The following is a 25,825-nucleotide window of genomic DNA, read 5'->3' on the forward strand; positions in this document are numbered from 1 at the left end:
TTGTTGGGCTTTGGTCTTGTGCCAAATAGTCGAAAACGGTGATTTATGTGCAATGCACTTTCACTTTTTCGTACAAAATCACTTTAGTCACGTTTTTTTAGCCACTATTTTCATTTGATAATATAAACGTCGATCGTCGGAATGCCAGTTTTCGCCGAAACTGAAGCAGTATCTCAGGACTGGAAATCGGGGTGGAAATGAAAGCAAAACTTCTCTGACAACTTTCAGATTGCAGTAACGCCTCATCGAGTTCATAAGGAATTTTTTTCTTTAATCCCGACAGTACTATTTTACATACTCAAAAGTATAGGGTGGCCAGTTGAGTTTGGATAAATTTGATAAATTTAAATAAAACCACAACAGTGTGCAATTTAAAATTTTTTCTAACTTTATTTTCAAACACCAATTCTCATAGCATAGCACATCCTTCAAGTGATCGCCTTGGCTTCGCTGGCAGTGCTCCAAGCGGTTGGTCCAATATGTGCAACGTTATTCCGGCAATGGCGTCCCTATCTCGTCGAAAGTGGTTAACTAATTTGCTTAGACTAAAGGGTTGACGTAGCCTAGGAAAAAAATCTATGGATGTCAAGCCCCATAACTGTGGTGGGTAATTTATGAACGCTCACCGTAAAATCGCCCATTCGTCAAATTTCTCCTTAACAACTTTGAAAATTGCATGGCTTTTACGATACCTAGCAACTTCTTCTTACAAGCACAACTCCCGTATCTAAGGGGTTGTTGAGCTCTGACCACAAAAAGTTTGCTAACATCACCTTATACCGAGATCTATAGAAGTTCACGGTATCTACTTGCTTATGTCAAAAGAATTAAAGTTCGATTATATAGCTATGTCATAAACAGTCATGCACTAATCAGTCAATCTTTGAAGATGCGTTGAAATCATTGAAAATAAATATTTTATTTTTTACTTTAAAACCAACAAATTTTTCCCAAATATTTATTTTATGTTCTAAGTAATAAAAATTCAAGCCTTTATATCACGGATTCATTTTAAAATATTCCATGCCTTTTATATATAAAAGTTTAGTGGCTTTTACGGTGCTCTTTCCTCGACAGCAGGAACTGTGCGCCAACCTAAATCCCATCAATCTTCTCCATTACATCAACAGCGCTGACTGGATATAGATATCTGCCTGTTGGCGGTCTCAACATGGCTTTAGTGTTACTTGGGTAGTGTCAGAATGGTACTCATCAACCTACCTACCTGTACGGGCTTCAACAAAAAAAAATAATATGAATGGTCATAAAAATACGGCCTTAAGGACTCAAGGAGAAAGGAGGAGAGCCAACTCGACGGTTTTTAAATCCTTCTCGTCTCTGTAGCTTACGCAGAGCTTATTTGGGAAAAGGCCATTTCCCTTATCGTGTAACCCAGTACATAAGCTGCAATAGATGCTCACAAAAATTTCATTGCACGATATTCTGGTCCATGGTATAAGAATACATCTATTTTGGACGCGCCCTCGTTCTTGTAGAAAATGGTTTTCCCAAAGAGAAGAGCTACAAATTGATAAAATCGCTGCTTATACGAAATCAGAGATTTTTATGTATTGAAATTTTTTATAGACCAGACTCATACTATCATATACTGATTATTGTTGGGAAGAGAGGGTTGACCAGGTTGCTTGTCTAAGACAAGCCTACCTGCATGTGATTGCCATCCCTAACTAAGTTGCTTAAACCACTGAGATATTTTTAAGAAGGTAACTAGTCCCACCAGTCAGACATTTTGCAAATTTCCCAGCCCTTCGAAGATATAATCGCCAAGACATTTGGCACGGCTTCTTTGAAATGCAGGACATTCACAGAGGAGGTGTTGAGCCGATTCAATTTTTTCTTCATCTCCACAACTCCTGCAGACATCATTGTAAGGTACACCCATTCTATTGGCTAGGGTGCTAATAGCTCAGTGACCGATTATAATATCTGTAAAGACGCTGGAAGTTGATCTGTTTAATCCAAGTAGATATTCTTTTAAAATTCAGTTTTGACCAGAGCGTTTTGGAAACCCTGCAGTTAGTAATCAGAGACCACCTTCCCGTGGCTTCCGCGTTTAAGCTTAAGTCAATCGCAGTGCATAGTTCGTTTACGTCCTCTACCACTCGCTGAAGGTCAAGCTCAGAGCCTTTCCTTCATCTATTGATATTCCCTTCTCTCCCTTCAATTCTCTCTTCAATCCTGCTTCCGGGAGGAAATATAAGCTGGATATCTTTTCAAACTGGATAAATAGGCGAAGCGAGTGGATCTGGTAGTTAACGAAGCATTTGCTATCATAAAAAAAGTTCAGTGAACTCGCGTCTTGACACCAAAGAACACACACTGTTAGAAGTTATAATTTCGAGGCTTCGTTTGTTTGGGGACTAACATTAATATCGATAATAAGGGCGGCCTTGAAACCCACCAAAGAATCTTTGTCTGAGCTACTTTGATATAAGTGGTCAGTTTCGTAGTAAAACCCTTTTTCATACGAAAAATTCACACTTTATAAGTCTATCATTACGAACGCGCTATTGTATTATAGGCGGCTTGAATGACGAAAACATCCGATGAGGCAGGCCTTGGAGTTTTCGTGAGAGAGTCTATACGAAGGAAAGATGAATACTTGCTTGCTGCTCTTGGCGACAAATATCGCAGACGATGGACCTATGAGTTGTATTAGCTCTACGGTGTCATTACCATGGTCAAGTTCCAGTGGTTCGCTGACTATATTCTGTTATTCGTATGGATGCAAACGCTATAGCCCTCGAAGTATGCGAAACGGTTTCTGCAGGTGCATTCAACTGCCGCTTAACACGAGAAATAAACAACTGGCGGCCGCCGTAACCGAGTGGATTGGTGCGTGACTACCATGCGGGAGGGCGCACGCTCGAACCTCCGTGCCTGAAACAGCAAACTAACAAAAAAATAGTCGGCGCCCTTCGGCAGGCAACATCAAACGTCCCAGTGTATTGCTGCCACGAAAGAGCTCCTCATAAAACCCATTTGTCGTTCGGAGTCCGCATAAAACTGTATGGAACAACATCAGGAGCTCAGCGAAACATTATTATTTTTTATTTGTATTTATTATAAACGACTGGTACGCTTTGTTAAGCTCGGCCTTAAGTGCTTAAGCGCCAATCAAGAAGAACAAATATTTGTTCGAATATTTCGCTTTGCCATGGCAGCACTTGCATTCAAATCCTGGAACCATCAACGGGCCGTCAACTTTTGGCTGATATTTACACAACTTTTCGCAACGGACAATAACGAAAAATCGAATGTCTCATATAATAAAGAAAACGAAAATAAAATACGGAAAAATAAAGTATCTATAAATTTAACGAAAATCACTTGTAATTTGTTCCTAATTTCCAGTAATATATCGCTGTTCTTTCCTAAATTTTCTTACATTATATTTTTACCTCAAATCAGTATTTTTTAAAAGCAAAACAAAAATATTTCCTTCGTGACTTTATTGAATTTATGGTGGTAATTGCAAGTGATTGCCGGCAATTTTACTGCACCTTAGAAATCCACTTCTTGAACATACAAATGTACGTTCATAAATGCATATTTATATATGTATGTGTGTATGTAGATGATTACATAAATAAACACACCTACGGCAGCTGGGCATGCGCCCGCGTTTTCTCGGTATATCGCACCTCTTCAACATTCAAAATTACATCCATTCACTGATAGCCGTAGAATCAGCAGCATTACTCTGAGCAATAACACTTAACAATTCCAAAACAATTTGAAAAAATCCGTAATTAATTTCGGTAATGTGGAACAAAGTAGTCAAGTTCAGTTAAAATGCAAGTAAGAATTTACAAATGCATTCAGAACTCTTAAACTTGTGTAAATAAGTATGAATGTGTGCACGTTGTCGTGTGTGACATACATACCATATATACAGAGATATTTGTATAGGAGATATCTCCCAAGCGCTGACGAGATATGATGATGTGTGCTTTCTGATAAATTACAACAATCTATTTGATTAAGTTCTCGTTAATACGATACAATAAAATTAATTATATGAAAGCTGACACAAATATGTATATAAAGGGTGATCAGTTTAGAGGTATTGGATTTTAAATTGAAATAAAACAACGAAAATTCAAATTGCTTGGTCAATCTTTATTATTTTTGCGAAAAACCATTCATGATATTAAACTTTTGAAAATAATCGTTTTCAAATTTTAGCCGCTGCGCCGCAATTCGGCCATCCGTAAACACCTATTTTGAATGACTCGCTGGAGGACTTCGATCGGTATCTCGTGTATAACTTTAGTAATTTTGGTTTCCAATGGTTCAATCGAAGCTGGTTTTATCCATAAATCAATTAGACTTTACATATCCCCAAAAATAAAAATCCAAAGGTGTGATATCACACGATCTTGGTGGCCAATCCACTGTACCACTGGTCCGAGACGTGAAATAAATTGAGAGAGATATGGAACCAAATGTTGAATGAAGTGCAATTTTCTTTTGTTTCCACAATAAATTTTATTCATAACTTATTACCCTTTTTTTGGCAAAGAACCGTCTCCAATGCTATCCTGCTTTCGCTCACTAAAATCACTTTCAATCCTGAAACTAAAAGACGAAATTGGAACTCTCCGTAGAGTAGACGACAATGTTGCCAAATTAATTTTAATCAATAGGTTTTAAAGCAGAGAATATGTAAGTAAATACTACCGATTTTAAAAATTAAAAACGAGGTATTTTAAAAAGCGTGCTTGAATGACCATTTGTGTGTGAGTCCTTTTCGTTCAAGTTGGTCCTCTCTTCGAGCAAACAATTAACCTACCCTGAGCCATTTTTGTGAAAATTGAGAGAGAGCACAATGTATATATATTTATTCGAGAGAACATCATCACCGGAGCATGTAAAACTTGCCTCAGTGCTGTCCTGAATGTCCTTTTGCAATTACTTCCCATCGACTTTTCCGTCATTTCCACCGCAGCTCAAAGTGCAATCAGGTTAAAGAAGATTGGCCTCTGGATACAATCTCTCAAGGGACTTGGTGGCATTTTCGGGCAGTTAACACCGTATTTCCCCGAACTTCGAACAGATCTCTCTATCCGCAAAGGAAGGGGACTGAATTGGCCTCAGATACCTCCTACCCGGTCATCGGCATCCCCTTGACTGTTGTTAAAGGGGAACTGCACAAATTATTTCTCAGGAAAGCGCAGAAAAAATGGAACTCCATTTCTTCATGTACTATTGCGAAAACCCTTTGGCCTCAATACGATATACGAAGGACTTAGAAAGTTCTGGGGACTCCTTGCCACTCAATTTCCAAACTCGTAGCTGTGTTTACCGGTCACTAGACGATCGGCATACACGCGGAAAAGCTAGGGTTACCATTTAACCCCCATTGCAGAAGCTGTGGGAACTTTTAGACAAGGAGGCTGTTGACCACTTTCTATGTAAATGTCCGGATTTGGACAGTGGACAGTGGTCACGCCGCTTAGGAAGAGCGGTCATAAGAACTTTTGGCGTGATAAATGACTTTTTAGTACGTTTTTAAGTTGAGAAATGTTTTTATTTGTTAAAAAAAACATTAAGATATATAAAAAGTATATTAATATACAATATATATAATAAAAATATATATAAGATATAATAATAATAATATATAATAAAGTAATATATAATTAATATAAAAAGGCAAAGGAAAATTAGGTACACACATTTTTTATATACATTTTTTTTCGTTTAAAGTTTTGCATAAATCTTAAATTCCGAAAGGAGGAGCATAAAGTATACTTTGATGCCAGTTAACTTATTCTTATATATGAAAACAATAAAATATTCACTTCCCAAAAAGTTAATGTACTTAGAAATACAAAACTTTTAACTCAATAAATCTAACACTTCTCTTGACATCATAGATTTCTTTTTACATGGCAATTTTCGTAGACTAGATATAAATGGATCGGAATTAAGAAGAAGTCTGTGCAAAAGATCCGTGTTAGTTACAGTTCTTGAGTGGTTTCTGGTATTGTCACGTCTGAATTGTTTCACTAATTTATTACATGATTCAGCTGCCTCCTCTGATAATTCTCTAATTGATAATAAACAATGATCGATCACCTCCGACCCATGAATGAGCACTTTATGAACTGATGCAGGTAAGTTATATCTTGAATATTTACTAACTAGAATTTTAGCAGTGTCTAGTGCATATATTTTGAATTTATTCGAATTAATTTTAAAACCAGATGAAAGACATTGTAGGAGATAACTACATCTGTCTATAACGTGTTTGTCTATTCCTGTGATTTCGGATGATATGGTTGAATGAAGGAAAAATTTTCGTGCTGTATTTCCATCATTAGAGGTGCCACTTCCTCCACTTCGCGGTTTGTCAACTATCAAGCCTAATTGTTCTCTAAACTCCCTCTGAACAAATTCCTTTCTCTTAGCTAAAAGTGCTTTTTCCTCAGATGAACGTGCTTGCCACCTTTTAAATTCGAGTCTATAAGAAACATGAATAAAGTATACAAAAAATCTAATCCAAGAATGCAGGGGTGATAAACCAAATTCAAATCTACTGGAGTTTACTTGTTTGTTTCTACACTTTTCTAAGTCATTCATTTCTTTAGGTGTCGCACCACAAATATAACATTTACTCGTAGATGAGTCACTAAGAGCACAGCACACTTTACCATCAACCATAGTTAATTGTAAAGAATGACTTACTTTATAACTATGGTTATCGATTTTAACAACAGTCGGATTAAAGTCACTAATAGCTTTTTTAAAATACTCTTTTTCTTGAACACAAAGAGCTTTAGTTTCTTTAGCAAATTGAAAACGTATAGGCCGACAAAACCTTGTGGAGGATGGGCGAGGGTTTTTCCAAATTATCTTATCTGGGTCAGAGGTAATCGATTTACAAATTAATTTCAAGGGTACATAAGATGTAACAATTAATCCGTTCTCGGATCAGAAAAACTTTGCTTGTATTCGCTCTGTTCAGTACTCAGTGCAACTTGATTCAGATATATTTACCAATACTGGTTTTTGAGATTCGAGAATTCGAGAGCAAGTGTGATTCAACAAACATTGTAAATTAATTTCGGCAGATGATTCTGTAACGCCAATTCCTGTTGGGTAACACCGTTTTTTTGCGTCAAGAACTTTTTTATAAGATGGTAAAGCGTTAGGCAATTTTGAATGAATAAAGTCTCTTAATAACAAATACTGATGTTTGGTGAGTTTTGCCTCATTAAATAGAGACAAAACTTCGTCCGTATTGAATTCTTACTATTGCATGAATAGCGGAACTATAGACATTAGCTAGATCGGATAACCTGCGACGCTTTGCCCTCTTGCTGCAATCCTCAAAATCTTTTCTGTGGCCCTGCCTGTGTTCGCTCGGAGAAGGATTCGTAGAGTTTGTCACCTCGCCCGACTCCCGCTTTCTCAACACACATAATTCGGTTTGAGTTAACCAATTACTGTACTTGGCAATCAGCCTTGTTTTTGATCTTTGTACTTTTTTCCAGTATCGAGAAATCCGTGAACAGATCCAAGAAACACTATTTTCAACGTCTTCTAAGGTTAAATTCTCAGAGTTTGGTAAAGCTTGAATTATGTTCTTCGGTACGTGGCGATATCTATCAACATCATTTTTAATGCTATTGTAACATAACCACGTGTCCAGAATATGCATGCGCGTAAATGAACACTTCAAATTTACACGTAAAACAAAAAAAAAAATCTTTATTAGTAATCTTGGTAGAATCACATTTTTCAAAATCCTACACATAGGTACAGATTAGACCCTATATAAAGCGCAGTCGCAGGTCATCGCAGCTGGAAATTATTTTTCCTTAAAGAGGATATACGTAAGAATATTTTAATGTATGTTTCATTTGTGCATATTCGTGCGAACTTAATATAGTTAAAACTTTACAAACTTCTTTTAAAAAAAAAATAAACGGCAAATTTTAAAGTACGTATTTCGTACGGTCTGAAAACCTATTAAATAATAATTAAAAAAGATAACAAAACATTTAACATGTCGTACATACCTTCAACTTGAATTTCCATTGTACAACAGGTCATAAACACAGTAATGCTTAGAAAATAACACTTCCCGGAACTGCGTAAGTACGGAGCGGACACCACGCTAACTATCGCTTTTCAAATTCTCTTACTTTGGAGGCACAATTATAAGTGAATTGTTTGTGCAGTTGAAATTTCTTTTATACTCTAAGTTACTATGACTAATGAACTAACATTTAGCTAAATATTGTTGTATAATTTTAACATGACTATTTTTATCCAATGTCCTATGGCGGAACCACTGTGATTTGGCTGCTAGACGACTAAGGTCACTGGGAGCTCCTTTCTTCGACAGCCTGGGGCAGTGCGCCAACCTAAATCCAATCAATTTTCTCCATTATAGCAACAGCTTCTTATGAGCTTTGGCCTGCAGAACAGTACACCTCCATGCTGCTCCTTTCTTTTCGTTTCCTTCCAGTTCTTTAGATTAAATTTTTCCAAGTTTTCTTTCACTTCATCTATCCATCACGATCTTGCTCTTCCTTTTGCTTGATTTGTGTATGCGTTTGCTCCCAGAATTTCCCTTTGCGCTCTTGCATTGTTCATTCTCATAACTTGTATTCGCCCCTAAGGGGTTAGGGGCAGACAGAATTAAAAAAAAATGTATTTTGCTTGCATTTTCTTAAAGAATAATATCTTATAAATATTGTGTGAAAATATGAAGTGAGTTCGACAAATACTTTTCGAGTTATTCAACAATTAACAAAGGGTGCTCGGGCGCTCCGGAGCATCCGAGAGCAAGTAGCTAGCAGCAGCTGCAAGTAATTCGGGTTTTATTGTTATGAATGTCCATTTTGATGTACATATATATAACATTCCCTATATAGATTTACAATTTCTACGAGTAGCTAGTACAAGCGCTGAAAAATATTTTTTTGTTGCCAGCATGCCTGTAGTCGTTGCACTGAGCAGTCGAGAGTTGTGAGTTAAAATAAAATTATTTTTTAATAAGTTCGTCCAGTTCAATTCTGACTGCACCTGAGAACTTTCCTTTCAAATGTTTGCAGTTTTTGTCATATTTTTGACTCAACGTCCATGTTTCAGCTCCATAGTACAGCACCGGTCGAATTACGGTTTTATATAGTGTCAACTTGCAGGGTCTGTTAAGGAGTTTTGATTTAAAAAGTTCTGTAAGTGATGCCTACGCTCTATTAGCTGCTTGAATTCGTTCTTCTATGATAAGACTCATCGAATTATCTGTCGTTAGTTTGCAGTATAGATATGTGAACGTGCTTACTATCATTCATCAAATTCGTGTTTTCCACGATTTCCAAAATCTTTTGATGGCTGTTTGTTCTTCCGTCTGGAGAACAGCGTGTATATGGTTTTTTCGTTGTTTATCTTTAGTCGAATTTTCGCCGACGCTGCCTCAATTTCAGAGAAGGTTAATACTAGTGTACTCTTGGTTTTACTGAGTATCGCTATATAATCGGCTTTTGCTCATACTTGAGTTGTTGTATTCATTATATGTCCAGTTCTATTGGCATCGTTTACCAGGGCTATTACACAGCACAGCATTAGGTTAAGAATTGTTGATGAAAGTATGTCGCCCTGTCTTACACCACTCTGTATGTGAGTGGTGAGGCTTCATATTTATTATCTTGTATCATGATTTTGGATTCAGTGTTTCGTAGGGTCATCATTATTAGCCTGGTTAGTTTTTCTGGGATTTTGCATTTCTTGAAGATCGGAAGTCAATGAAAAACAGACAAGGTGAAGTCCAAAATAAACAAGACTGGCGTCATATAAATATTTTTGATGGCGCCATCTTTTTATTGATTTAGTGCGTTGGAAGTTACATTCCTAGCTGACTTACAGTGAAAGCTTGATGACATTCGGTTCAGTAGAAGCGAAGTTATTGCGTTTAAAGTGTCAGTATGTATGTGTCATCGGTACAAAAGTGAGCTTCGAACAAAGAGCTAATCTCAAATTTGGTTTTAAAATCGGTAAAACGTTTACCGAAATATTGAAATTGATGAAAAAAGTTTATGGCGATGATTGTGTATCTCGTGCCACAGTTCATGAGTGGTTTAAGCGTTTCAGGGATGGTTGTGTGGACATAAACGGCGATGAACATACGGCCGCCTAAAATCAGTAATCACCGAAAACTCCATCGAAATCGTCCGTAAATTTATCAAAAATGAACCGAAGTCATCGTTAAAATCCATCGAATCGGAGTTAAATATCTCCAAAATATCGATTTATCACATTTTAACTGATCATTTGAGCTTACGAAAGGTCTGTGCACGTTTCATTCCGCACAATTTAACTGAGGCCCAAATTGCGTTTAGAGAAGTCAAAAATTATTTGTTCTTACGATTCCGAGATAATTGTCCACAAGGAGTTCGTGCCAACGTGCCAAACCGTCAATGCAATTTTCTATGGATACCGCGAAGGAAGAAGCTGGCGCTTATTGCATGATAATGTACCATCTCATCGATCTACTCTTGCGACTGATTTTTCGACTAGAAATCGCGTTTTAACCATCAATCACTCACCGTATTCGTCTGATATTCCGAAAATTGCATTTGGAAAACGTTTTGCGTCCGTAGAGGCCATCTAAAAGGCTTGTACCGACATCTTGAAGGACATTCCGGTCAATGAACTGAAGCATTCTTTCGAAAAGCTTTTAGATCGCGCTAATTGGTGTATCGAGGCCAGAGGGCACTAGCTTGAAGAAATAAACTCGAAGTTATCAGAAGAAAGCTCCTGTCGTTTCTATTTTATCTCAGTCTTGTTTATTTTGGCCTTCATTTGTTTATATATTTGAAAGATATTCCAGATTAATCCTCTCCATCATTCCTTGTAACTGACTCTCCTAGGTGTGCGTTATTTTTCCACTTTTACGTTTCTGTTTTAAGCCCAATACACGTCTCAGATCATGTTTAAAGTTTCTTTATACCATCCAAAAATAGTCTTTCAAAATAGGCAGAAATACCGACTTCACTTCATCCTCATCAAAATATTTTTTTACTCGCATCTGTTTTTCATTTCTAGAAATAAATAGGAAAGATAAGTAAATTCTTAGTTATCCCTATATCTAGTTTATGTTATACAAGGTGGCGCAAAATGAACCATCCAATTTTGTTTTTGAATAACTTTTTTAAGCCTTTGCACTCGAGAGGTGAGTTTCGCTCACCACTTTGTTTGATGCTTAAGTTCCATGAGTATGCATCTCGGCAGTTGTTACATCAAATATCATACAAAGAAAAATCACAAACACTAATGTTTAAGAAATTATCTTTGTAAAGATACATTAAATATTGAAATATACAAGTTTCATATGCTAATTTATGTGTGAAATCATTTTAAGTTAGAGGTAAGAAATACTCAAAAAGGGGGGTTGATAAATAGAAATAATATTGGGTTGTCCGGAAAGAAATTGCCGATTTTTTAAAAGAAAGTAAATACTTTTTTATTAAAACTTAGAGTGAGCTTTAGTCAATTATATAAGGTTGTCAAAAAAGTCTTGCGGTATTTCCGCAAGCTTGTCTTTGCAAGCGCGTAGTTCTAGTTGTATTCGTCGCATCGGTTCACGCTAGAGCTTTTTGGAAAGCTCTTTTCACGTGCTAACACGTGTTTGATTAATTGTTGTTTGCTTTTAGTCGTTCGTGAGTTCCACTTACGACAACGTGAAGCGCAAACGGTCGTAGTCGAAAAGCGGTGAAGCTGCCCAGACGGTGGCCAAGCCTGGATTGACGGCCAGGAAGGTTCTTCTGTGTGTTTGGTGGGATTGGCAGGGAATCATCCACTATGAGCTGCTCCCCTATGGCCAAACGCTCAATGCGGACCTGTACTGCCAACAACTGGATCGCTTGAATGCGGCACTCATGCAGAAGAGGCCATCTTTGATCAACAGAGGCCGAATTGTCTTCCATCAGGACAACGCCAGGCCACACACATCTTTGGTGACGCGCCAGAAGCTCCGGGAGCTCGGATGGGAGGTTCTTTTGCATCCACCGTATAGTCCGGATCTCGCACCAAGTGATTACCACCTATTTCTGTCCATGGCGAACGAGCTTGGTAGTCGGAAGTTGTCCACAAGAGAGTCCTGTGAAAACTGGCTCTCCGAGTTTTTTGACAATAGGGAAGCGAGCTTCTATAAGAGAGGCATTATGAAGTTGGCATCTCGTTATCGAACAAAACGGCGCATATTTGACTTAAATCGCATTATTATAACCAATTTTATAAACAATTGAAAATTCAATAAAAATACCGCAAGACTTTTTTGACAACCTTATATATTTTCCATTTGGTTCGATAACCTTTTGCGATATTTCCAACAGAAGAACATAGAAGAAGATCATAAAATTTCTGGCCTTTATTTGCAAAAAACTGAACCGATTGCGATTTTATAGCCTCCTTATTGCCGAAAGTTTTACGATTTAAGGAGTTCTGCACAGACCGAAACAAATGGTAGTCTGACGGTGCAAGGTCTGGGCTATATGGTGGATGCATCAAAAGTTCCCAGCCAAGCTCTCTCAGTTTTTGGCGAGTGATAAAATATGACACCTTTACGATTGATCTATTCTGGTCGCTTCTCGTTGATGGCTGTATTCAATTTGGCCAATTGTTGACAGTAGATATCCGAATTAATCGTTTGGTTCCTCTGAAACAGCTTAAAATACACCACCCCGCTCCAGTCCCACCAAACTGACAGCATAATCTTCTTTTGGTGAATATCAGCCTTTCAAGTGGCTTGTGAAAATAAATAGTCACAAGCTGTTCAAAACAGTTATCAACGCCGTCTATATGTAAATTAAAAACATAATAATTTCAAGTTTCAATACTCGAGCTTTGGTTTTGAATTTTTTAAATTTTATCTCATACTGAATGCAGGAAATTGCAAACAAAACCCCACAAGTGTTCACGCAACAAAAGAACTAACGATAATAAATGCGTTAATGACCGACACATTTACGAGGACAATTTTATTTGCACTATTCAGGATATTAAATATTTCATTAACCATTTGTTGTGTGCAATTTTAATGGTCACATTCGAAAGGCAATTAAAAGCGTCTTGTCCGAATAAATGGTGGCACAGTGCACAAGTTGCTTTCAAGTGCATACACACGTACATATTTACACACACATTCCTATTTAACAGTGCATTGTGACTCTAATATATTTTTTCTCAAAGCAGCTTAATTTATTTCGATTTATTTCTATCTTCAAATAGTAACCAAGTACAGTAATAATATTAATTTATTTTCATTAATTATTTTTATTTTATTATTTATTTGTTAGTTTATTTCTTTTGACTCAAGCGTTTAGTGTACTTAGTCACGCTCAGTGAGCGTAATGCTATAAGGAAGAAAAAAAGCTGCCAAGAGCGGCTGCCTGTCTTAATGTAGTGAATGGAAAATGTATGAGTAAATAATTGCAGCTGCAATTTGGTTTAATTGCCACCAACAACTGTGCGAATTATGAGTGCAGAAAATAACACAAGGCATACATATTTTTAACTATACATACTTACATATCTATATACTTGTGCTATTTGTTGTGTGCCTTAGAGGGGGCGTCAACCCAGCAAACAACAAACAACACCTAACCCAAAATCCTAGAAATGCTTTAAATATAGCAAAACAGCAAAAGAAAAATTTGTTAAAACTATTCGTACGAGTTCCACTAAGCCAGCAAGTGGGTCGAAGTGCCGCTAAACCAGCTGTGTAAATGCTTCAATTAAAGCGAGTGGGGGTATACACACATACATATATAGATGCCGACTGATGAATATTCATGAATGAGCTCTGCATATTTCCTTATGCAATGGCAACGAAAAAACTAGCCACTTACTTTTTGCCACATTTTTGTGAATTTGCCTCTTTTGCAATCACGTTCGTGGTCAAGGTTACTATTTTTCAACACCACTTGCACCGGTGAAATTAATAAAAAAAAACTTATTACAACAAATTAAAACTAAAAAAAATGTAAATTAAAAAAATTAAAACAAAAACAATATTAACATTCAAAACTATTTTACCTTACAAAGTCGTTGCAATTTATTATAAATAAATATAACCAAGCTAATTTATTTATTTATTTTTTAAATATATCCAAGCTTGCATTTTCCATTACCCATTGGCTGCGTCTGCTCTTCATGAAGCTCTGCAATGCAAATTTGTCTTACATTTACGTGTGTTTACATTACTTACTTTGTATGTGTGGTAAAAATGAGAAAGGGCTTAAGTTGACTTAAGCGTATAGAAATAAACATGTGGCGATAACCTCTTTTCGTAATCTCTCATTTATATTTTAGATTTATATTGTATTTGTATGGGGTTAGACAGATCCAAGCACTCAGTCAGGAAGCCCATTGTACAACAACCGGAAAACTTGCAGTGGAAGAAATAGAGACGCACGATAGATCCAGTATGGATGGTAAGACTTGAAAACTGGTTTGATGTCACTTTTCCGCGAATTTTTGGATTCATTGGTGAATCTTGAGAAGCCCGGAAAAGGGAAGAGTATGAACTTTATCCATGCTCAGTACATTGCACCCCGACTGCCTAGGTCTGGTTCTACAAAACGCCGGACAGCTACAGAGAAAGTGCTCTGCACTGTCCTCATTCTCACCAGAAGGTAGGCATATTGGGTGGCCAATGATTCCCATAGTAGCCATACACTGACCACTGGCGTTGTGCCATTAGATTACACCCACCTGTACTCTCAGGTCCTTCCTACCAAATTTTAGGAAAAAAGTCTCTGATTTCCTGTTTGGTTCTTTCACAAAGCACTTGGCTACTCCGCAGGAGCCCAACTCAGACCAACGTCTTCTATGGGTAGACCCCATGAAGTCGTCAATCCATAGTAAAATCGATGCAGAATTGACACCCAGAAGAGTTTCAGGGCCTAGTGGTATACATGCAAAGTCTTCATTAGCCAGTTTATAAGCCCACTTGTTCCAACTTGGTTATACCAAAATGTCCAGACACCCAAATAAGGCAAACTTTGTTTGTTTTTGCGACACTATTCAGTTTTATTTTACACTCGTCGACTAATTTCGAAGAGCAGCTTGGGTTAGCAAGGACTCCTAGGGCAGCTTGACTGTCACTACAAATTCCAGTATTACTAACCGGCCACTTTTTCTCAATTAGCCATTGCGCTACATTCAAGATGACATAGACTTCCATTAATAAAACCATAACCATCTGTCCTGCAGCGTAAGAGTACTTAGAGTCTTCGTTTAAGTAGCATACAGATCCACTGCCTTCGATGCTTTTGGATCTGTCGCTGGCATCGAGCACTGTGTGCACCGCTCCAACAACTGGTGACATATCTGACAGCGGCCAGTGTTTTTTTCGTTTCCCCAGACTCCGTTTACCTTGAGCCTGTATGCCGCTTTCATCACTTCTTCTGGAATTTGAAGTTCTAGAGGTTGCGAGTTTAAGAAGGCACCAAGACATCGCCAGATGTCGTACTCATAGCCCCTGTGATACAAAAACTCACATTTCTCTCTAGTCTAGTAAGGGACTTTACTCTGTACTTAACCATAGTAGCCTTCCACCAGACTGCAAAGGCGAATGTAATAAAGAGCTTGAAGGACCTTGCATAACAACGCGGAACTCTTCCAATCCTCCAGTTCGCTGCAGACGGTTCTATAAGAGTCCAATTTAGGTGATCCAATATCCTTCTTACATTCCTTCCTCAGTTCACGGTAGGACTAGACCTCGTGTAACAACTTAAAGTCGTGTTATGTGGGTAAACAGTTAAAAATGATTTTAAACAAAAATTTCGTCCCTTTTAGTAATAAAAGAATTAATAATTGGCGCGTACACTTCTGTTAGGTGTTTGTCCGAGCTCCTCCTCCTGCTTGTCGTGTATATCTTTATGTCCTTCTACAAATGGAGGGAGCTACAGTTTTAAGCCGACCCCGACGTGCAAATGGATTTTTATGAGGAGTTTTTTTTTTGTGGCAGAAATACATTTGGAGGCTTGTCAATGCCTGCCGAGGGGCGACCGCTGTTAGACAAACATGCACGGTTCTTCGAACCAGGGCACTTACGAATGGTAGTCAGGAACTATCCATTCGGCTAGGGGCTATCCTTGCCCTTGGTGTGTCCTTGGCTAATTGGTTGCAATACAGATTTTTGATGCGTCGAATATCTTTTCCGTCAATATTTAGTTTCTCAGTACTTCCATTAATGTTTTTTACTGTATTTTATTAAAAGCTTTTTCGTAGTCCACAAAGTAAATGAATACCGCCTTATTGACATCTTATTTTTCACAAAAACTTTGTGTGCTAAATAATGCCTCCCTAGTAGCCATAGCGTCTCTGCAGTCGATCCTTTGCTGATTTACATTTCTTGTAGATTCTCTCATGAATAACTTTAAGGAATATCTCAAGAACATGATTATTCAGGATTATTAAGAATAGTAAAAAATTCTCATTTCTTTCAATAAAGCTTAGAAGTATAATTTAAATATGAATTTGTTTATTTTCTTTTTATAGGCAGCCTGATAACGAAAGCCTGGCGCTCCTACATGGACGAATTGGATCATCAAGCGAAACAATTCAAAAGCAATGCAGAACTACTTGAAGTCGTCTGCGAAAAGCTGACACATTTATCACAGGATAAACGTAAAGCACGCAAAGCTTACCAGGAGGAGCATGCCAAGATCGCAGCGCGCCTCAATCATGTAAGTGAACAGGAAAATTTTAATTGTTATAATATTTATTAGTAAAAAGGAGTAAATACATGAGGAATCTAATTTTCGCAAGATACTCAAAAGATACTTAAAATCTTAAAAAAAGTATTGGAATTTTAGCTTTTTACTCTCTTTTCTTCTGCATATACTCAATTCAATGTTTTAGTTGTTAAGCTGGCTAGTTTTGCCAGCTGGCTGCAAAACTTTGTGGCAAGGCGAATCTTTTGTCCGGTTCTCTAATTCGCCAACCTTAATTCACTTTTTTCCCCGTTTGACATTTCGTAATGATTATAAGAACTATTTTTTTTAACTTTCTTTGCGGGGATAAAAAAGCCTTTTAACGGGTTCCTAAGAAGGCCTTATATTAAGAAATATAAATGTGAAAAATTTATTATTTTGCATACAAATTTTATTTAAATAAAAAAATGAAAAAATCGCATTCACTTCAACCACACTCAGTTTATGTTGCAAACCTTTTTTACTCACGCATTTGCCTAGAAAAATTTTATTGAGTCATAAAATTCCGACGCATAACCACTGGGAGTTTCCAGAAAAGAGCATAACGCAATGCATACACAATGGATACGTGCATATGCACACAAGTACACCAGTGTGCAGAATAATAGCAGAGCAACGTATTGCAAAGTTTTAAGTTTTTATTTAGATTTTATATATAGCTAATTTTAAAACTAACACAACATTACTCAGAGTCTGAAATTTCAAACTTTGATTAAAAGTTAAAAATAATTTAAAAAAGTTAAAAAAAATTGTATCGAAATTTTAGAAGAAGGTTAGAAGATTATGATGGTATTAAGAGAGCTTAAAGAGGTTCAAAGTTTGCGCTGATTTTTTATAATTTTTTTTCGTGACTGTGTTAAGCATTTTCTTCCATATAGCGAAAGCTTGAATTTTTTTTAAAACAGAAAGTTCACAAGACTTTCAGAAAAAAAAATTAGGTGAAATCTATGCAGTGTCTCAGTTGCTTCATACGTGCACTTTATTATTATTATTTCCTATGGTTCAAGGGAGGAACAAAGAGCAGTACTTTATTACACAAAAATTTAAGAGGTTAAGTTTGAAATTTTGTTGGATTTTTTTTTAACCGTTTTTTGAATTTTATACAAAATTTGAAACTTTCAATAGGAATAAAATATTTAAAAATGAATAAAATTTTATTTTATATCATAAAATAAAAATCAGTTTAATTTTTTTTTAAATTTTGAACAAAGTTCGCGACTTGAAATAAATAATTTTGCTTGCAGTATAAACTATGGCTTTATAAAAAAATACAAAAATTCAACAAAGAAAATAATAATAAAATAATTATGACTGCTATATAAAAATCTAAAAAGGTTGAATTTTTGATGAAAGTTTTTTGAACTTCTTTTTGGTTTTAAGTAAAGTTTAAAGCTATAAAAAAAACTTTAATTCTTATAAAAAAAAAAAAAAAAAAAAGAATGCACTTTTTCAAGCTCTAAAAATTCTGTTCCCAATGTTTGAAATTTTGATGTAAGTTTCTTGACTTTTTTAATTTTACACAAAGTTTGCAACTTAAAATAAATAATTTTACTTGTAGTTTAAACTATGTTAAAAAAAAACAATAAATAAATAAAAAAAACTGCACTCTTGAAAGTCTAAAAAATCTGATAAAAAGTATATTATGAAATTTTAATGAACCTTTTTTTGATTTTTTTTTTAGTTTTTGAACAAAGTTTGAAACGTTAAATAAATTATTTTATTTTTAATAAAAATAAAAAAAATATCAAAAAATTTATATACAAAATATAAAGAAAGAATAGATATGCAAACATGAATGTAGTGTATAAAAGTATAAAATTTGTCATCAAAAAGTTTGAAATTTCGATTTACATTTTTTGAATGTTTTAGTTTTTATCAAAGTACGAAACTTTAAGTAAATAATTTTAGTTGTGATACAAACCATGTTTTTATAAAGAAATAAAAAAATGCATCCTTGAGATTCTAAATATTACGATCAAAAAGTTTGAAATTTTGATGAAAATTTCTTGAATATTTTTTCTTTTAAGTAAAGCTCGAAACTTTAAATAAACAGTTTTAATTTTTTATAAAAATTCAAAAAAAAAAAAATTTAACAACAAATAAATAAGAAACTGAATTTTTGAAATTCTGATCGAAAATTTTGAAAATTTGATGAAAGTTTTTTAAATTCGGAAACTTTAAATAAATAATTTTGCTTTAGTATAAACTATGTTTTTATAAAAGAAAAAAGTCTAAAAAATCTGTTTGAAACTTTGATGAAAATTTGTTGAATTTTTTTAAATGTTGAATATAGTTGGAAACTTTAAATAAAAAATTTGACTCAAAAAATAAAAAAAAAGAGCTGCATTCTCGAAATTCTATAAATTCTGATCAAAGAGTTTGAAATTTTGATGGAAAGTTTTTGAATGTTTTTTTTTGTTTTTTTTTTTGCTTTTATAAAGAATGGAATAAAATGAAAATTTGATAAAAATTTGTTGAATTCTTTTTAAATGCTTCGAAATTTTAAATACAAAATTTTACTTTTTATAAAAAAAATAAATATAAAAAAAAACCGCATTCTTGAATTTCTAAAAATTCTGATCATAAAGTTTGAAATTTGGATGAAAAGTTTGTAATTTTTTTTATACTTTTTAATAAAAAATTTTACCTGTAGGGTAAACTAAATACATTTATATAAAAAATAAATAAGTAGTCAAAACTTTGCATTATTTCCCGCTGCTACTTTTGCGAACTCTGGTGTATCCACATATGTCTGTATGTATGTATTAACGTCTGCACAAAAGTCTCACACCTGGATGCACAATTGTTATGCGATATGTTTACAACCAACCACAAAAATAAAAAACAAAGACAACAACAAAAGCAAGCACAAAAAGTGTACGAGCGAATCGCCACTTAGAGTTTTTGATTTGTGTGTTTTTTTGGAGACACTGGCACGCACTGACAATTTTCATAAAACTTTAAAGCAGCTCATCGCCAGTCAGCCAGTCAGCCAATCAATTCAGGCATTGCAATAAAAGCTTGTCAATTAGCCAGTCAGTTAACCATTGATTGCCGAGAATTTTTAGCTATTTCTTTTGTGTCGGCCAAGTTATTAGGCTTTTGTTATTTATAATTCTTAATGCCACTCATGAAGTTGTAAATAAATAATTTCAAGCATCAATAATAAATAATAATAATTGAAAAAGCAAAAAACATAAATACGCGCTGATTTCTTATTTAACGTATTCACTCTGGCTCCTTACAAGAAGGCAAAATGCAAGAACTCAAATCGTAACGTGAAAAAAAACAAAACCCATATAAAAAGTCATAACCACTTAAGCGGCTTAAAGGTGTGCGTCGCCGCCGACTGAAATTTATTGCGTTGACAGTGAGACGTGTTGTCGCACACATAAATACATCCATACATACACTCATATATATGTACACACACATATATATATGTGAGCTCATAGCGAATGGCTATAATTTTCGATAGCACAAGCAGCAACTTTGTATGGATGGAATTGTTTGTAAATATGTATTTTTATGGACATTTTAATAGTTGGCGATATGATCAAAAAAACGGAAAGGTATTTAACCGATGAAGTGCCTCTTTTCAAGCTGATAAAAGGTACAATTATAGAACATCTCATTGCAGCCTTTACAATAAAGTGTGCTCTGCTGCGTGGCAACTTAAAGGCATTTCAAATTACGATGCCATTGAACTCACATTTTTGCTAAAATTTTCAAGCCAGCATTGATAATTGTCGATGAAAAAGGGAGGCTTCCTTTTGAAAGTATGCCACGTAATATTCATTGAAAAAGAAAAGTATGCCTAGGCTAGAAATAGAAAAATGAATTATTGGGTTGGGGAATAAGTTCGTTGTTACCGAAGACTTTTATTTAAACAAAAAAACAATAATTATATCAATAAAATAATCAATTATACTATATATTCGCCGTTACTGTTTACAACTTCTTCCAACCAACCTCTCGACCAATTTGTTGATGCCGTTCCGCCAAAAACCGCTGAAGTTGTTGAGCCAGTTTTTAAGGACATATTTGTTATACAAGTTGACGCCCTTTATATGGCTTGACAAAGAGCGGAAAGGATGGTAATTGTTCGGTGCAAGGTCCGGACAATACGGCGGATGCTGAAGGACCTCCCATTCGAGTTCTTGGAGTGCGCTTTGACGACTTGTGCAACATGGACCCTTGCGTTGTTGTGAAGGTGTATGATTTCATCATGTCGATCAGGTCTTTTCAGTCGACTAGCCTCATTCACGCGATGTAGCTGGGTAATGTAGAGCTTCTCGTTAACCGTGACATTCTTTTCAAGCATTTCCCAGTGCACCATGCCCTCCCAGTACCACTAAACACAAAATCATGATCTTCTTTAGATGAAGATCCGGGTTGAATCTAAACTATGGCGTATCTCCTGGAGCCACCCACTACTTTCTGTGCTTTATATTGATGTATAGGCGCCATTTCTCATCTCCCGTGACGATTCGGTATGAAAAGCGGATTATGACCGCGTGTTGCTCGTTGGCGGGCGAGATGCTGAGAACCAATTTGAAGGCGACTTTCTTTGTTTTTTTCGTTGAGCTCGTGAGGCATGCAGGCTCCAAAATTTTCGGTTGAAGGTGATTGAGAATCGTGTTATGACCTCAGTTCATTTTTTCCGCCAATTCACGACCGGTTTGGCGACAGGTCTCCTTCCAAAATGATTTGAGACGAATTCAGGAGGGCTTCCGCTGCGACACGTGTCATCGACGTCGAAGTCGCTATTTTTCAACTTTTCAAACCATTTCCGTGCTGTAAACTTGCCTATGACACCTCCATACACGTCGCAAATGCCCCGGGTTGCTTCCGCAGCTTTTTGACGTCGACGAAAAGCAGAGAAGAGCAGGTGTCGAAAATGTTGATTTTTGCCTCTTGGGTATTCCATTTCTAAGCCTCAAAACTAATAAAAAATTAAATATCTCAAAATACAATTAACATATATTATATTAGTTTTGTGGAGCAAAAAGAGTTTTATCAAATGAAGCAAACAAATCGTTGTAAAATGAAAAAAAATATATATATAAAAACGCTATGAACTTATTCCCCAACCCAATAATAACGCTTCAAGCTACGAACCTGACAGTATGAGGAAGGAATCTTAGTCTTTCAACAATTCAAAGAACTCATCTTACAATTCTGTGCTACCATTTCTTCTACGGACAGTTTTGTAAGGAAGCTTGATTGAATTGAGCAGGAGGGAGGAATAGGCTAGAAATTCCTCTTTCATGTGCGCCACATTGGGTCGTCGTGAACTCTTTATATAACAACTCTTCTATTTACCACAAGTTTTTGAAATCAATTTCCCAGAACATTGACTTTAGAGCTATGCTCCCATGGACTTTATAATCCCCACCTTCGCAGTCATTCAAAAGGTTACACCCTTTAATGGTACAATAGAATATTGAGATTGGCCAAAACCACGCCCACTTTCTTATATATTAAAAATAAATCTGCATATGCCCCTCTGATGCTACAAACTATTGTGTTGTAGTTTATTTGATTCCAAAAATTAATTAATTTTAATAAAATGTGCGCGGTCCGAATCAAATTTTGCACTTCCTCACTTGGTTTGCTTTTTAACAAATTTAAATAAATGGGTACAAAATGTAAATCATTTATAATATTATTTGTATGCACCACTGGGCTGAGGTCTAGAGCTGTTGGTGCGCAAATTTATTTACAGAAATGGATTTGATAAATAAATAATCCATCCACCTACTGCCGACAAACCAACAAACTTCGTAAGTGTAAATTCTTAATTTTTTCATGCCGTTTAGAAATCATAAATCAGTTTATTTATTTAAGCGGCTAAGTAAGCTGCAGAAAATTTATTTTTATTTACTACTCTTGCTCGAAGGCTATATTTCTGTAGGTGCATATGTCAGTTTATTATTTTTTCTCCTCCTCAGAATTCTCCTCAATCGTCGTTATTTGCTCCTCTGTCACTTGGTTTTGAAAACTCACACCGCTTGCAGTGCTGAGCAGCGGTTATGGAAATATGAGCTAATTAAAATACGTATAAATATTTTTGAAGAGAAATCCACCAACACAGTCACTGCAATAAGCAGCTATACAAAAAATAAAGATTAGCAATAAATAAACAATGCGCCATAAACCGGTCGAATTTCGGGCGTCTGCCATGGCTACAAATGCTCCGTGGAAATGCCAAAGAAAGAAAAAAAGCAAAAACAAAATATTATCGCGAAAGCTACAAAAATAAGAATAATTTTGCCAACTGTTTACATAAAAATTAGCTTTGAGGAAATAAACTTTCAACATGTGCAAAACACATTTGTATGCCGCTTTGACATACTTCCACGCACATATATACACGTACATAATATTGTACATCCACCCCTCTATGAAAAATGTGCTCGACAAATTTTCTGTTGCGCATCAGCAAAATTTCTACTCTCCCGCTTTGGCTATGAAATGATAGCTAATTTTATGGGTGGCTTTTTGAGGAAAAAACTTGTTGTTTATTTATAAGAATTGCATCAGTTTTGCATTATTTTCATTAATTTAATTTTTTCTATGCTCACACACATACATACATACAAACATACATTTACTAGTTTGTGCATTGTTTGACCGGCGAGTGATGTGCTCGACTTTCATATGAATCAGTAAGCGACAGCGTGTGGCTTTATTGCCGTATAGTCACAAATTACCAAGAAATTCATAAATTGAAATGCATCTACGGATTCATGCATGTGTTTAGGTATGTATGTGAGTATGTGCGGTTTATGGGTTGCTCAGTATTTAATTATTTGGTAATATTCTTCTAACTTCAAGTTTTTATGTGTTAGTATTTTGACAGATGTCTTAATTGCAGTTTATTATGATTTTAATAACTTTAACAAATGAATTGGGCGCCCCAGAGCGAGGCTTTACGTACACTTGGTGGTGTGCGCACATCATCACAAAAACAAAAAACACCTTCATACGAGTTGTATAGAATGAATTTTTGGATTTTTTTGTCGAATGTTACTTCCTTAAAATTTTTATAAAAATTAAAAAGTCATACTCCCAGCGATGAAGTACATTCTGTCCAAAAAAAAAAAGAACCGGGAATTGTTCAATAAAACGCAAATAATTCTTTAATCATCAAAATTTATTTTGTCGCCTTCAAAATAGGCTCCATTGGAGGTAATACACATTTTTCAATGATTAGTCCAGTCATCAAAGCACTTTTTAAATGCGTTTGAAGAGATCTTCTTCAGCTCCTTCAGTGAATTCTCTCTGTCGACCTCTGTCGACTTAAAGCGGCGTCCACGAAGTGGCAATTTAAGTTTTGGGAAAAGGAAAAAGTCACAGGAGGCTAAATTATCCCGGTGAATACGGTGGTTGTTCGACGATATTTGTCGAGTTTTTGGTCAAAAAAGTGCTCACAATATGAGCCTTATGAAACGGTGCGCTATCATAATGCAAGGTCCATGAGTTTTATTTCCACGAATTGGGCCTTTTCCTGTGCACATTCTCTCCCAAACGTCGCATAGCTTCCAAATTATACTCTTTATTTACCATAAAAATATTTGGAACGAATTCCGAGCGCACAACCCCATGATAAACAAAGGAAACGAGTATCATGACTTTCACTTTTGACCGACCTTGACGTGGTGTTTCGGATTTCGGCTCATATGGATAGCGCCATTCAGCCGGCTGTTGACTGGTTTGCATGTCAAACGTTGGACCCGAATTCACTTGCTCAAGCATGCCTTGAGCCACCTTCTTCTGAATTTTTTGGAACGAGCGGAGCAGCCGCGCGTTGATGGTGTAAAATATTGCGAATTGATTCGCGAGACACGCTTTGTCGACATCCGTCCGTTGAAGACGTGGAGGGGCGACCAAATCGGAACAAATCTTCCACGACTTCTCGGCCTTCTCGCCCTTCTGCAAAAGCCTTATACCACTCGCAGAGCCGTGTTTTTTATAAAGCACACTCCTCATAGGCTTTCTACAACATTTTCAACGATTCGGAACGGACGAAATCCCCTTCAAAACACAAAATTCAAGATTTAGTTAAAAGTAAAATTTAAAATTTAGTATTCGAAGTAGCTGACAAGAAAAACTAAGCTTCAACTTTTCAATGCGAGTGTTAAATTCATCCTGATATGGCTGTAAAACTTGGCTAGTATCCGTCGAATGAACAAACAAACAAAATTCAAACGTTTGTTGTTGTTGGTGGCTGTCTTCGCCGAATTCTCCGTATTTGGTGGCGTGAAAACTGAATCTTAAATACGGATCTAATAAATCGATGCCACCAAAGACTGATAAATATTGAGCTTGAGGAAGGGATTACGTGAAAAACTGATAACTGAAATAAATGGAAATCATTTGTATCATACTAGTACTATTCGCTCAGTAATCGGCGCGATAGCAATTAATTATCATCATCAACACCCTTACGAGCCATGCATCTCTATATCATTGAACCATCCCTGCTATGATTTACCGTTGGCATCAGGAGTTTGTATCTTTCATCGCCATACATTCTAATGACCCTTAGCTCCGAAAAGAGAAACTTGCTCTTATCTGTGAAAACTTTCTTGGTTCAGAGCTCATCCGGCTTACTTTTGTGTACTTTGGCAAAGGCAATGCGCTTCTGCTCATTAACAAGTGATATAAATGGCGGCTTGTCAGTGCAGATTGATTCTCAAGGATTCTCTTTTACATTGCGACTTCAGATGCTGAAAGAGCTAGAGTTTGCTGGACACTTCGCAGAACGCTGCGTGCTTTCCCGACTAGTATATCGACAGCAGTCCTGAACGAATATAAGATTGTATTCTTCCAGCACTCAGGCTGATTTCTAGGTTGATATAGGTTTTTCCTTCTGTGAAAAGTTTGACTATATCCTTTCAGCGCGGGTTTTTTTTTATTATTATTTATATATTATTTTTATTATTTTAAATAATACTTCCCCTCGTCTTCTTTCTGATTGGCACATCCATTGTCGCCAAGTTCAAAAAAGTGCGTCATTCGTTTCTTTAAGGCCCTAACTGAACCTAATGCCAAATTCTTCT

The 25,825-nt window shown here is 36.0% G+C and overlaps 1 protein-coding gene across 8 annotated transcripts in view; it reads left to right on the forward strand.

Moving 5' to 3' along the window:
* LOC128855303 (tyrosine-protein kinase Fer) overlaps positions 1 to 25,825 on the forward strand; it is a 173,373-nt gene that overhangs the window by 23,521 nt on the left and 124,027 nt on the right. For all 8 annotated transcript variants that reach the window (XM_054090091.1, XM_054090089.1, XM_054090094.1 and 5 more), the window contains exon 3: positions 16,543 to 16,730. In XM_054090091.1, the coding sequence (XP_053946066.1) occupies positions 16,543 to 16,730 (188 nt within the window). The remainder of the gene's footprint in view (positions 1 to 16,542; positions 16,731 to 25,825) is intronic.

Source organism: Anastrepha ludens, chromosome 2 (genome assembly GCF_028408465.1).
Source record: "Anastrepha ludens isolate Willacy chromosome 2, idAnaLude1.1, whole genome shotgun sequence".
In the NCBI taxonomy this organism is placed as follows: domain Eukaryota; kingdom Metazoa; phylum Arthropoda; class Insecta; order Diptera; family Tephritidae; genus Anastrepha; species Anastrepha ludens.